This window comes from Myotis davidii, unplaced genomic scaffold (genome assembly GCF_000327345.1).
Source record: "Myotis davidii unplaced genomic scaffold, ASM32734v1 scaffold6, whole genome shotgun sequence".
In the NCBI taxonomy this organism is placed as follows: Eukaryota; Metazoa; Chordata; class Mammalia; order Chiroptera; family Vespertilionidae; genus Myotis; species Myotis davidii.
Window position 1 is genome coordinate 10,875,016 of NW_006383011.1, and position 15,669 is coordinate 10,890,684.

The 15,669-nt window shown below is 36.0% G+C and overlaps 1 protein-coding gene across 2 annotated transcripts in view; it reads left to right on the forward strand.

Moving 5' to 3' along the window:
• Nucleotides 1-15,669, forward strand: part of ASB3 (ankyrin repeat and SOCS box containing 3) — a 61,022-nt gene that overhangs the window by 43,041 nt on the left and 2,312 nt on the right. For both annotated transcript variants that reach the window (XM_015557869.1, XM_006778603.2), the window contains exons 8-9: nt 5,832-6,089; nt 11,168-11,301. In XM_015557869.1, the coding sequence (XP_015413355.1) occupies nt 5,832-6,089; nt 11,168-11,301 (392 nt within the window). The remainder of the gene's footprint in view (nt 1-5,831; nt 6,090-11,167; nt 11,302-15,669) is intronic.

Consider the following 15,669-nt stretch of genomic DNA (forward strand, 5'->3'; position numbering starts at 1 on the left):
TAGGGAAAAAGTTAAAACATCAAATATCTGTTTCCTAGTCTTTCTAATTGACTTTTCATTTGCGTGGGATCCATGGCAATAGACTTAATTTTAATACATCTTTGCCATTTTTACCTACTTTGTGGAGAATTTAATTGAAGAGAAACCTTTCCCAAGGGCTAAATTTAAAAGATGATAGTATCATAATCATATATGCTTGCATGTGTATATAAAGGAATTGACAAGTATAATTCATAGCACAATTTTTTCACAGTAGAAAAATAACAGGGTTAATTTTCTTCTCCCTACCATCCTTTCTTTATCTAGAAAGCATATAAGTTAAAATGTTAGTCTCTAGACTACATTTATATTAGCTAATGTCTAGCTCTTAGTTTGCATGTCAGTCACTGTAAATGTAATGAGAAAAGCATTTGGTTATTTTGGGGCTATTTTTTTTTGTTTTGTTTTGTTTTTGTTTTTGTTTTTAATATTTTGGGGCTCTTACAAACTTTTCTGATCAAGGAAGAAAACTGACATTCTCCTAGTAGGTTTTGTTTTAGTATATCAAGATGTAATATTATAGCTTGGTGCTTGTAGAAAAAAAAATCAAAATTGAAAAGTGTGTTAATTTTTTTAATAAGTATGCATCTTAAAATTTGGATTCTCTGCAGCAGCAATTTTCTACCTTTTTCATCTCATGGCATACACAAACTACTAAAATTCTGCAGCACACCAAAAAATATGTTACATTTTTGTTATTCTGACAAAAAAATGATTATAATTTTGATTCATTCACACCAGATGGCTATTGTTGTGCTGGCTGTAGTCATTTTTTTATTTGACAGTCTAAGGCAGCTGTGGGCAAACTACGGCCTGCGGATCTGGCCCGTTTGAAATGAATAAAACTATTGAAAAAAAAGACCGTACCCTTTTATGTAATGATGTTTACTTTGAATTTATATTAGTTCACACAAACACTCCATCCATGCTTTTGTTCTGGCCCTCCAGTCCAGTTTAAGAACCTATTGTGACCCTCGAGGCAAAAAGTTTGCCCACCCCTGGTCTAAGGGAAGAGAGGTCAGTGCCCTGACTAGATAGTCAGGTATTGTATGTTATAAAAATTCTTGTGGCACACCAGTTGAAAATCGCTATTCTACAGTAACATACCTAAATTAACTAGAATTCCCATTTTTAAAGCAAGGATAATTTAATATAATTTTCATTTGAAATAACTATTATGTTTTCTTGCTCCTTAATGAAATAATGTATTAATTTCCTATATTCCATTTAGCAATTATTTAATCAACATTGTTATTTAACTAAATATTTTTATTGACTTTTAAAGAGAGAGAGAGAGAGAAATAGAGAGAGAGATAAATAGGTAGAGAGAGAGAGAGAGAGAGATCTATGTGAGAGCTAAACATCAATTGGCTGCCTCTTGCAAACCCCCTCCCAGGGATTGAGCCGCAACCTAGGCATGTGCCCTGATTAGGAATCCAACTGTCAATCTTTTGGTACACGAGATTATGCCCAACCAACTGAGCCACACTGGCAGGGCAACATTTTTGATTCTTAAAAACAAAACAAAACAAAACAAAAACATATATATATTGATTTCAGAAAGGAAGGGAGAGGGGGAGAAAGAGAGAGAGAGAAACATCAATGATGAGAGAGACTCATTGATTGGCTGCTTCCTGCATGCCCCCTATTGGGGATCGAGCCTTGTATCCAGACTGGGAATGGAACCCCCAGATCCTTGGTCCATGGGACGAAGCTCAATCCACTGAGCAACCACAACCAGGCAAGACTATTTAGAAATCATGAGCATCCTATATAATAAAAGCCTAATATACTAAGTAGGCAACATTTTAAAAAATTTATTGACTTTGTTGATGAGTTTAAAACTTTTATTTTCTTATTTGTGTTTTTTTTTTTTTTTTTTGGTATTTCTCTGAGATCTAGATATTTAGTATTTGTGGCCTTTCTTTCACTGTTGGCCTGTCGTGTTCTAGTGAACTCTTCTATATGCTTTTACAAATAGTACAGTTGATATCATATGGTAATAAAAATAATAGATGTAAATAATGGCTCTGGGTTTTACAATTTTTCTTCTTCATTGTTTTATTCACTTTATTTAACTTTTTAGCTCAGGATTAGCATCCTGAAACATTTTTCCTGGGCATCCCTTTGAGAGGATGAGCTTCCATTTGAAGCAGTGACCTTTAGCTTTTCTCATGGAAAGAGGTCTCCTTCATTACTACACAAAAACAGTCTTTGTCCTTTGGGGCTAAAAAGTTAACAGCTACAGTAACATGAAAGCCATTCTTTCAAGGGCACAGTTGAGTAATTGAACTGAAATGAGGAAATATAAGAAAAAGATTCCTTTATCTAGAATGTATAAAAGAAGAGAGAAGTTGAGAAAGTTCAGGACAATTTGAACAAATATTAACGCCTTTTATATATGACTGTAGGAAGAGATCATGACTTAACAAACTTGATTTTGTCTTTTGAATTGATACTGATCCTTGCTAGCACATTAATTTTATAGAAATTGTGTGTCCTTTTTCTTCATCATAATCACACATAGGACCTAATGTATTTTGTATTCAGCAAATGGCTGAAAACCATTCAGTAAAACTTATATGGTCTTTGATCATTCAGTTAATAAGTTGGTTAGACATTTTGTTGGCTAATTGAACATAAAATGCTCAAGCTGTTTGCCCATTTCTGTTTAAAATAAATTTTGTTAATATGTTGAATTTCCTCTTACTGTGCTTCTTTCTTTTCTGGGCACTGTTTCTGTGCAAATTTTTAAACTTCAAAGAGCAAAATAATGGAAAATGTGCAGGCCCCAAGATAAGGTGCAGACATTGCTTTTTTAGGTTTTAAACCTCTCCTTTTTTTCAGTATTTGATGATTTTCACTGTTTATATAATGTGCAGTTTCTTAATGTGTCACATTTAGTTCGTGGTGTTTATATTAGCAGATATTTGGTCTTGTCCAAAATGTCCACTGAAACGTTTAGTGCAAGCCAAAAGGACCTTGACCTTTTTTTTTAAGTTTATTGACTTTTTTTTTTAAGAGAGAGAGGGAGAGAGAGAGAGAGAGAGAACATAACATTGATTTGTTGTCACACTTATTTATGCATTCATTGGTTTGTATGTGTCCTGACCAGGGATTGAACCCTTAACTTTGGCATATCGGAACGACACTCTAACCAACTGAATTACCCGGCCAGAGCAAAAGTGCCTTCAAATTTGGTCCTGTCCAAAATGTCCCTGATTAAAAAACATCTGTGGTTTCAGATAGCCCATGATATTTATTTATACTTGTGGGTTCATACATAAAAATACTACCATGTTTTATGGATCCAGTAATTGGTTTTGACTGTATTATCTATACCAATAAAAGGGTAATATGTTAATTAGACCGGATAGACCGGACATCTTCCAGACATCATTCTGGACGTCCTTCTGGACAAAGCCACAGTGGCGGGGGCGAGGCAGAGGTGGTTAGGGGCGATCAGGCTGGCAGGGGAGAGCAGTTAGGGACGATCAGGCAGGCAGGCAGAGGGGTTAGGGGCAATCAGGCAGGCAAGCAGGTGAGCTGTTAGCAGCCAGTGGACCCGGATTGCAAGAGGGATGTCCGACTGCCAGTTATCCCCCAAGGATTTCTGGATTGGAGAGAGTGCAGGCCGGGCTGAGGGACCCCCCCACCCCCCGTATGAATTTTGTGCCCTGGGCCTCTAGTCAATAGTAATGCTTCCTGCCTTGGTAGCCTAGCTGGTAGTGACACGTGGAATAAGTTAAATAGGTGGGTGTGGATCAGATGTCTCTGGGTATTTTGATACAGGACCAAATATCAAGGACCATACATCTCTGTGAGTGTTTTAGGCAGGACCAAGTGCTCTGCAAGGATTAAATAGGATGCACTGTTTTCTTTTTAATCTATTTATACAATTTACTATTTAACCAAAGGTTATCTATGCTCTAGGGCTACTGTTGCTCAATAACATGCAATAATGAAGGTCATATAGAGCACTGAAGTTGCTTGTGTTTCTGGAGCTTATATATATATATTTGAGACCTTTAGTCTTCTCAGAAGCTCAGGGCATGCTGACAAATTTTATGATTTCCCAGTTTATTTTATGTTTATTACCATATTATAGGTAGTTTTGTTGGAAATGTGTTAATAAATGTAGTATTAGGCAGTTTTATAAGCCTTTTAGAATGTGGTTTGTCTCTTCTAACACAGGGCAATATGGTAATTGGAAGAAGTTTAGAGCTGGGTTTTCCGAAGTGTGTTTTTGTACAATACTAATTCTATAGATCATTAATGAATATTACATGGGATAAAATAGTTAATTTGGAAACATAGGGTTAAGTAATGTTAAATAGGTTTCTTTCTTGAAGGGCTTTAAAAAATTTTTCTTATGATGGTGCTGTGTGGATTCCTGAGAGGGGAATGAATCTACAAAAATTTGATCTTATGTTTACAATATTATACTACTTTATTTATAGATTTTGGGGTATTTTTTACTTTTTATTGTGCTTATTTCAGGTTAATAATTGAATTCTTTGCTTTAATTTTAAAGGCACTTCTTCTCAGGTATCTGGAGGTTTTAGCATATAATTTGAAAATATAACCAGCATATTCTTTAAAAAGATGTTTACCCTATATTTCTTTTCTGGACTCACTCTGTATTATAGGGTTTCTCAGATATTTTCATTTTGGAGCCTTTTTTATATGGATCATTTTCGGGGACTAATGTTTCATGCAACAAATATTTATACAATGCTAATTCTGTGTGCCAGGAAGGTTAAGTGACTTATTCAGAGTCCCAGGGTTAGTAGGTAGCTGAGCAGGCTGGCTTCAGTCTGTGCTCTTACAGCTTTGCTGTGATACTTCTTTTGTTACATCTTGCCACTTAGCTCTCTCAAAAAAGGATTGCACTTATTTTTAATCAGTTTAACCAGAACTTACTGATATTGAATGATAAAATATTAAGGAAACAGCAACAGCTTAATAGATACAAAATGATGTACTTTTATTCTGTAAAAGTATATGATAAAGTAGATTAATTTAGAAATAAAGCTATGTTAAATGTTTGTTAATTAAAAACAGCTTTTCTAGATGATTATTTTTTATCATTAGAAATTTGAAAGTAAAGGGGACATTGACTAAGGTTATTGCTAAAGGAAATGGTATTTTGGTGATTCCTAGGATGAGTCTTTAGAGACAGATCGCATTGTTTAATAACTTGGTTTGGCAAATATTTTGTAGTAGAGATACTTAATTGTACAAAAATGTCACAGTTTTGCCCTTGCCAGTTTGGCTTAGTGAATAGAGCGTTAGCCTGCAGACTGAAGGGTCCCGGGTTCAATTCCTGCAAAGGGCACATGCCCAGATTGCGGGCTTGATCCCCAATCGGGGGAGTGCAGGGGGTAGTCAATCAATGATTCCCTCTTCCATCATGTTTCTATCTTTCTCTCTCCCTCTCCCTTCTTCTCTGAAACCAATAAAAATATATTTTAAAAAAATACCACAGTTTTGAGAAGTTTTCTATTTGTCAATGATAATCTTTAAAATTATTTAAGATGAATATTTAGAACTCTAAGGGCACTGTTTGCTTATAGTTAAAAATTAAAAACCATGCAGGGGGGTGGAAATTAAAAAGTAAAACGCTCCCTTGTCCCTAGTCCCCTACTCTCAAATATACTAGATATGTAAAAATCATCTACTATCCCATATGCTGTTCTTATTTTCCAACTGTAACTACTAGTAATTATTTGTAACATTTATTTTTTATGTAAAAGTCTAACTTCTTTTTCTCTTTTTTTTTTGTGGTGGAGCTGTGAATTTTATGGAATTGTGAATATTCTTTTGAAATATGGAGTCCAGCTAAATGAACTTCATTTGGCATACTGCCTGAAGTATGAGAAATTTTCAGTATTTCGTTACTTTTTGAGGAAAGGTTGCCCATTGGCACCATGGAACCATATGTCTGAATTTATAAATCATGCAGTTAAAGCACAGACGAAATATAAGGAATGGTTGCCATCTCTCCTGCTTGCTGGATTTGACCCACTGAATCTTCTATGCAGTTCTTGGTAAGAAATCGTACAATAGTGGACCTTACCTTTTTGAGTGAATATACTATATTTAAGTTCCCTCAATTTCTTGAGATCTGGTGTTGGGATGAGGGTGTGTGTGTATGTGACTCTGATGGCTGGATTGGGGGGAGGGGGCTGCTAATAGCGAGATTGAATGTAGGGATAGATTCCTAGAAAAAGGTAGGAAATGACTGGAAGGGAGTAGAAAGGGATTATGCCTATGGACTATAGAAGCAAAAGCAAATTTAGATACACATTCTCATCCCACTTAACTTTTTGTTTAGTTTACAGCAGGTTGAGTCCCTGATTGTATTCATGCCAGTAAACTCTTCTGAGAGGATATTTCTTCTACCTAGACCACTGCTCATACCCCTGTTAAAATCCTCTGACAGCATGGTTGTACCTGCTTTATAGATTTCTGGTACCCCCTAGTCAGCTAGACTAAGTACTCCTGTTGTACAGCATTTTGTTGATTTGAACTTTGTCTCCCTTAATAAATACTAGTTTCTGAAGTAGCTGAGGATGAAACTTGTTTACTTCAGGTAGTTTCTCAGAAGGGTAGCCTGTACAAGTGATTATATGAAAGTTGGGTCAGGATTTTTCTTGGGCAAGAAGAGGAAAACCATTCCCAGCCTCCAGCCTTTGCAAAAGTTGTCAGTGTCTAGTCAGGGCTGTGAAGGAACTTGTAGCAGTAGAAAATTCCTTTGACCTGATAATTCAAGTGGGAAGATAAAATATAACTCCCTAGGAAAATAGAGGATAGGGATATTTTAATTTTATAAAATTTCAATAAAACATTCTAGAAGGCTTAAGTTTTGTACTTCAGAAACTACCATTTACTAACATAATGTTTAGACGTATTTTGAGATTTTCTGTGTCAGCAGAAAAGTATTTTGATATCTTGTTTATCTTTTCAAAAGAGGTTCATCCAGGTAACTGAATGGTCCCTACTTGTAAATTTAGGCGGTTTCCCCATCTGTATGTGAAGAACAGATCTTTATTTGGCAGTATTCCAGTATTTCACCTTTTTATTATATCTGCCATTGTAAAGAATTCAGGAATTTTCACTAAGCAGAGGCTTTCTGCCCAGGGCTTTGTTGTAGGTGGTTTGAGGAATATAGAAACAAAAGCAAAATTTAGATACACATTCTCATCTCCACGTTACTTTTTGTTTAGTTTACAGCAAGTTGAGTCCCTGATTAATACATAGTTATCTGTCAAATGCTCATTTGTGCACTTCCCTCTATATCTTTTCAATATAGTTTCACTGAAACATTGTATTTTTAAGACAAATTGAATGAGAAAAGATTATTGGCAGTTTATTTAGAAATCTTTGATTTTAAAAAGTTATTTGTATATGTATACTGTACTTGTCTTATTAACAGATACACACTCACACACACACATGCAACTGAGATATAAATATTCGCTAATGAATGCTGTGTCTAGCTGTTAACAAAGCTATTTAAGTACCCATAACATTTTACTTAGTGAATTTTATTGTTGTGTTTGGGTGCCTGACAGCTAGCTGCAGTTGCCCTTCACCATTCTAGTATTTACTCCCTGACTCTAGCTGGAAATCCAGCCCCAAAAGGCAGGTGGCTGTGGACAGACAGCTTTGACAGTGTGTCCCCTTTATTCTCTTCCCTCACTTGGTGCTTGTCCCCAAGGCACCACTTTCTTCTCAGCCACACTCTTTGTTTTCTCCTACTGAAGCTACTAACTCAACTCCATATTACTTGCCTGTTACTTTCAGTTCTCTGGTTTCTAGAATATGTATTTCTAGTTTCTAGTTTATTTTTTTAACCAACACTTAGAATACTACCTAACGCATAGTAGGCATTATTTTTAAGTTCTTTATAGTAACTTACCCTACATAGTAAAAGCCCAATATGCTAAGTGTCCGGTTGTCAGTTCAACCAATCAAATTGTAATATGCTAATGATATGCTAAGGCTGCTCAACCACTTGCTATGACGTGCACTGACCACCAGGGGGCAGTCGCTCCGACCAGTAGATTAGCTTGCTGCTGGGGGTCTGACCAATCAGGACTGAGCATGATGGGCAGGACACTCCCTGGAGCCCTCCTGTGGTCCCTCCCTGGCTGGCCAACCTCCTGCATCCCTCCCCGGCCCCAATCGTGCACCGGTGGGGTCCCTCGGCCTGGCCTGCACCCTCTTGCAATCCATGACCCCTCAGCGGACGTTGGTTTCAGCCTGATCCCGCAGGCCAGGCCAAGGGACCCCACTGGTGCAAGAATTCATGCCCCAGGCCTCTAGTTTACTATAAAATACATTGAATACTATTATTTTTATTTTACAATTGAGGTACAGTAATTAACATACTTGCCAAGTTCACACAGCTAGTTAGTAGAGCTTAGTTTTGAACCCAGGTTGCCCTTTTTGTGGCTCAAGTCTGTCTTTCTAACCACTGTGTGATGCTGCCTTAGTCCTGTGTATCCATGGGGATATGTTGATTATATCGTGTGATTTCAGGTATTTTAATCGTTTGCCTATCCTGGGGGGATCTATGCCATATTACCTTGCTCTGGTTTGCTCCTCAATTAGGAAGAACCTATGCAGGGGGAAAAATTAAATATTGCCCTTTTTTCTTTCTTCCTCAGCCAATTACATAGACTGCTGGAAGGAGAGGGAATTATTTAGACTTATTCTCCTAGAAGGTTTTGTGAAATATACTCTCCCATTCAGTTCTGAGAGGCCTCCCTTTCCCCAGTGTGAATAGCCCATTTGATAATTTTTGTGGTAATAAGCCATTAAATATAGTATAAGCTGTATTTATTGGATGGGTTAGGATATAAAGGAATTAAGAACCCATAAACTACAAATTTCTTTGAAGTAAATTGTAAAACTTGCAGCTATTTGGACTGAGAATGCCAATTGCATATGGTTTACTCAGAAGGGGTAACTTTATATTCATTAGAAAATTTTACTTCAAAAAAAAGTGCTTAATATGGTCAAATTTTTGTTCTCTGATCTTCTATTGAATGGATAAAGCCAGTGTTTACACTGAATATGATAAATGTTTTGCTTCCTCTGATCAAATTTACATTCATAGATAGAGCTGTTATAAGAAAAATTCTCCCATAAAATTCCAATATGCTGTTAAAGTGGATTTTGGTTATATCTTATTTATATCACATGAAAGTCAGTTGCTTAATCTTTGTCATGTAAATTATAAATGTCTTTCCTAGGTATTTTTTGTCTTAAATGTTCTTTAAAAATGTATCTGGCTGAATAATTGCCTATCACAATATAATCTACAGAGTTGAAATATTTTTTTCAACTTTAAATGCAACAGTAGGTACCTCCAACTGAATGTAATAAGTAATAGAAAGTAAATGTCATCCGTACATTTAGTTGATTAACTGTCATTCATTTATGATTGTACAACTTCTTCGTACAACATAATGGTCAGAGTAGTACAGTAACAATACATTTTTAGTGGCATTATCAGCATTGGTAAAATTAGTTATTTTATCTAAAGCTGTGTAAACAGGGTTATTTCTTGTGTGTGTTTAGATAACTGAATAAAAATGACTTAGTATTTGGTTCCAGTGTGACTTAAAGCACATTGATGCAGAAAAATGAAACCATTACAAAAGAAATAAGGAACCAAAGCCAAGTAAACTTGGTGTGGAGTTCCTAGAAAGTCAAGGAGATTTTTTTGCCCTTGAATGTACTTTATCATTTTATTTGTTCTAGTATTTCCTCAAAGTTGTGATTTCATTGAAAGATTCTTTAGAAGTAAAATGTTTTCCCAAGGCATTTGTGCAACATTGAGTTCTTTGTTATATAGAAGTTTGCGTATTAGAGAATTAAGAATCTGGGAAATAATTTTCATATGCTGATCAGACATTTCAAGGATACTTTGAAATTATAAAAAGTAAATTGTCTTTGAGATGACAAGTTTAGAGCATTTTATTTAGTTTCTTTTTTTTCTTTTTATTTCCCCCCCTTCTTTAGTCCTTGCTCAATAATGAGTCCAAAAAATAAACCAAAAAACGACCTTGAAAAGAATTTCTCTTTTTAAAGTAATTACTAGAGGCCTTAATCATTTTCTTTTTCTTCAGACAGTGTGATGGTAGGGGAGTACCTAATTGAGTACCTAATTGAGTAATTGTTAGAATGTATAGTTCTCATTACACTTTGACTATATTTCATGTTATCAGGCCTAATGAAAATTTCAAACCAGTTTTTAGTAATATCAAACATTTATATAACATTTTATAGTTTTAAAAGTATGTTTATTGTATTTTCTCATATTATTTTCACAATTAGTCCCCTGAAATAGGTTGAGTATTATTCTCATTTTAGAGGACCGGGATCAAGGACTTGAAGAATTTTTGCAACATGTTGTAAATAGTGGAGATAATATTAGAACTCAGAAACTGTCCTAGATCAGTGCTCTTTCCATTAGATTCAAATGCTTATTAAATTGGGGGAAGTCTCTTTTGGGTAGGTTGGTAGGAAATCTGAAATTATTTTTTAGAAATAGAGAACTGTTCTGAAGACTTGCTTTTGGTTCTTAGAGACAAAACTGATTCTGCTACATTCGTTAGAGCTGAATCTATAATGCACAAGGTTCTTAGAGGAGAACAGTTACACATCCCTGGGAGTTGGGCAGAAGCAAGCTGTCTCTCCCGTATACTTAGTTTAGGGATAATTTGGGTATTTGGGCTTTAACCCTTCAGGACTTTTAAAGCAAGATGGTCCAGTTGGGAGGAGATAATGGCCAATCTGCTGAGGACACTGGTTGCTGTCTCTGTCTTTTTTTGACACTGCTGCTGGGGAGTTGGAAGGAAAGTTCCTACCCTCTCTGAGAGTAGAGTTTCCTCTTGTCATCTGTTAAACAGAGTCAATTCAGTTTGTTTTAAGAACCTGTAGATGATTATTCATATCCACTGAACTTGCCTCCAGTTACATGAATATTTTCTATGCTGTAGTTTTATGCCTTCCTTAGTAAGGCGTTGTAAGAATAGGTATGTGGTGTTTATTTTCAGGATGAATCCTTGATGTATTTGGTGTCTAATGGTGCATTAACATCTTGCTAATACAGGACTGACTTAGTCAGCGATGACACCCTTATCTTTACTTTGGAGTTTACTAATTGGAGGAGACTTCCTCCAGCTGTTGAAAAGAAGCTCTCTGCTCGTGTCTCAAACTCCTCCTGGGCTCTACAACAACATATTGGTAAGAAAGTACAAGTTTTAAAGACACGTGACTATGTTTTCTTCTCTTCTCTAGTTATATTGTAATTTTAAGTAATGAGAGTTGTCGGAGAATATATTAAGTAGGGCATCATTTGCATTTTCTTTATTTGGAGAAAGGATGGGACTGGGAGGGAGATGATAGTAATTTCCTTCAACAAAAATCATATCTGATTTTATAAGGTTAGCCTAAGGGGCATATAAAGAAAAGGAGGTATTTACTGATATTTTTATTTAATGATATCCTTGTAACTTTAGTAAGGATTATGTAAACAAAATGAGTCCTAAAAATCTTGTTAGTGAATGTTTAGTTTGTTAGAAAAATGCTAAACTTAATTTTCTTTTCCAGGATGTGTTTGTATTTGTGTTCTCTCTTAAGTATTTTATCATTTCTAAAAGGAAGTATTACCATCCTTTATTTCTACCTGTACTTACTGAATGCATGCTGATGTGTTGGTAAAGTATGGAGGTGAGCTGGGTGAAAATTCTGTGAATTGATTGATATTTTATTTTATTTATTTATTTTTAAAAATATTTTATTGATTTTTTTACAGGGAGGAAGGGAGAGGGATAGAGAGTTAGAAACATCGATGAGAGAGAAACATCGATCAGCTGCCTCCTGCACACTCCCTACTGGGGATGTGCCCGCAACCAAGGTACATGCCCTTGACTGGAATCGAACCCGGGACCCTTGAGTCCGCAGGCCAACGCTCTATCCACTGGCCAAACCGGTTAGGACTGATTGATATTTTATATGACTGTTTTAAAACAAATTCTCAATTTACTCTCAAATCGATATTTTATGACTGTTTTAAAATAACTTCTCAACTTACTCTAGCTTATTAAAAAGTTTTTAAGTCCTGGCTAGTGTGGCTCAGTTGGGCACCATTCTGTGCACTGAGAGGTTACTGGTTCGATTCCCGATGAGGCCACATGCCCATGTTATGGGCTTGATCCCCAGTAGGAGGCATGCAGAAGGCAGCTGATCCATGTTACACACTCACATTGATGATTCTCTCTTCTCCTTTCCTCTCTCTCTAAAAATCAATATAATATTCTTTTAAGAAAAGTTTACAAGCTAATTAAAACAATTACAGAGCATGTAGTAGTAGATTTTACACAAGGAAACCAGTTTAAACATAATATATGCAAAATATTCCTATTTTGTACTTAGATTTATTTTACTTTAACTTCGTTTTGTTAACCAGATTATGTATCTTAAGTTAAGAAAATTATTTCTTCACTGCTATTTTTACATGAAATGTAACTACATAAAACATGTTGAATAGGTTTTTAACAAGTGAACTTATGCATATGTAGAAATGTCTTATTTCTCAGATAATTACATTTAAGTAAGTTTTCTCAATCAAAAACAGACATTAAGGAAAATATGCTCTTGAACTGAGATATATTCAAACTGTTGGAGAGGTTTCTGTGGAAGAAAAAAGTAATCTGGATTCTCTGAGCCTTCTAGTACAGAGTTTTTAAAATGGTAATGCTGGAAAACTCACTGGCATGCAATTCTTAATGTTGAGAATTGCATGTGCTTTTACTACTTATGTATCTTCAGCAGTAGAGAACAGTTATCCATCCAGAACAGATAGACTTTGGGCAATGGACTTGGGAACAAAAAATCAAAAGAGAAAGCATATGCCAAATGGGAAAATTATTGCAGCTTATCAGTAAAGATATGCGAGCGTTTACTCGGAAGACTTTAACATGCAGTAAGTTTGTCCAGATGAAGGTAAAAATTGTGTATGGGTACATTACCCTGCAATAGACTGGCTCCACCAAGGGCTTCTTATTTAGGCACTAGGTAGAGCTTGTGTAAGGAATAATCATCATATTAGATCATTTGAATGTTGGCAGGAGGGCAGGCCAGAGATGCATGGTTGTGGGAGGTATAGATAGTGGGTATATGTGATGTATGTGCAGTTCTGTGCTGTTGTAAAGTTGGCATTAATAAGCATGATGCATTAAGATTTGGGTTTATTTTGATCATTGTTTTGATTTTAATAAAACTTCCTATAACAAGTATCCTATTTGGGATTGTTCTTCTGTCAGTACATACAACCAAATGAACAAAATTGGAGAATTCCATATAAGAATGAAAAGTTAAAGGTTGCCTGTCTGCTAGTAGATCTATAGATAAATTTGATTTAACATAATTGAAAATGATGTGGTCAGAAAAGTAACTTAAATGTACAGCATGATTTCAGACATAATTTTCTAACTATGATTAGTACCACACTCCAAAAAGAAAGAGATTTATTTAATAAATTGAAATCTGGTTTTAACAGGTTTTCATGAAAGTGTGTTTTACCTACAGCGTCTGGGCTTTTTCATACTCTAAATGCAGGGCATGGCTCCATCTTCTCAGCCTCGTGGCAACACATCTGGGAATGCTCTGCGTCACTGAAACTTTCACAGGAATTTTGTGTGATTTGAAATACCACATAGATGATTATAAAATTCCCTTACTCACTGGCATAATAAACTAAGATGGCAGTGATGGGCATATTATTATCTGTGTTAATAATCTACAGATGAAAGACTGCTTCAGTTCAAATAAATATGGTTTAGACCTCCAATTGTTCATCAAGCCAGTGATCTATTGTGCTCATGGAGGGGCGGGAAGATCAAAATGGTGCAATTAAAGTTAGGGCCAAAATCTGAAATAACTATGCTATTTCCTTTAATAATAAAAAATTGTTATTATTATTATTATTATTATTATTAAGTGGAAGGATCTCCTAAAAGTTTCAGTGGCTTAGAAGATGTTAGAGAATTATTTTAGGTTTGATCACAGTTTAAAGAACCTTAGACTTGAAGTCAAATCACTTGATTCTGGTATCAGATATGTTGTTGATTGACAGTGTCAGCATGGGCGGGTCACTTAAGCTTTCCATAACAAATGTGTTCTGGTCCAATTTGGCTTGACTGCAAATGATTAAGCTTCCACACATATATTAGCGTAAACAAATGGTTTATTTAGCTTTAAAGGGAGGGTTACCGTGATGCAGCCAGGTGACCTGAAAGGCTTATCAGCACTGCAGAAAGCTGTGGGGCAGCAGAGGAGCCCCCCTCAGTCAGCCCGAGGAGTTTGTAAGCGAGCACAGTCTGTCAGAATGGAGACGCTGGAGAAGCACTAAGGATCCCTTATCCCTGAGTGAGCAGCTCTGGGCCACACAGCCACCCTTATCTTTATTCTGGGTGTGTACAAGGGATCCACATTAATAAGAACATGCAGAATGAAGAGATAGATGTCAATTTAACAGCCAACCTCACTTTTACCCATGCACTTGTCAGTTCCTCTGTCAGTCTCATCCATCTGTGCCCATGGCATGCTCAGTGTTTGCAGCCAACATACTTCTTTTCCCACCAGGGACATTTATGACATTTGTGATTTAGGACCAATTGTTGTTCTTGATCTCATTGGGTAAAGAGACTTACTTTTTTGTCAGGGCTGGGGAATGTCCGGCCTGTGGGCCATATAAGGCCTGTGAAATCATTTGGTCTGGCCCTGCCAAAGCATTAGGGTGAGTTAATTGAATGTTTGACCAACTATAGCAGGTTAGTTTTCAAGTGGATAATTTTGTATGTCCCTTGAATGATGTTATAAACATCCAAGTGGCCCTAGGGCCTAGGCAGAAAAAAGGTTCCCCACCCTAGTAATAGGTAATAATTGAACATAGTTAACCTACTTGTTGAAGTTGAACCTGCTTACTCCTTTGGAAAACTAGGTGGGGGTGGTAGTTGCAGTTTGGGTATGCTCCCCATATGTACTCTTGCTAATTCCTCCAGTGCTCCCTTCACCAGTGTTTTCCCATTTTAGGAGTGAGAGTGATAATTCTTCCTTTAAGTTTACAGAACGGGGTAAAGTTTAAATGAGATAAAGACACGAAAACACTGGAAATAAATATGTTATATATTATAGATTACCAGTATGTAGTCTGATTTATAATGGGGAGTCTATGACTCATGGTTTAAGAAAATACTCATCTTTTTTTAGCTTAGGTTTATGTACAAAATCAGATAATCGTTTTACATTTCTTATTTGGCGATTTGAAACACTGTGGTTCAAGGACTTTAGTAAATTAAACTAAACTCAAACCAATAAGCTTAAAGTAAATTGTAAGATGGACTAACTTTAGTGGTTTAGAAGATACTGAAGATGTTAGAGAATTAGTCTGTCCCAGGCCCTATGACAGGGGTGGGCAAACTTTTTGACTCGAGGGCCACAATGGGTTCTTAAACTGGACCGGAGGGCCGGAACAAAAGCATGGATGGAGTGTTTGTGTGAACTAATATAAATTCAAAGTAAACATCATTACATAAAAGGGTACGGTCT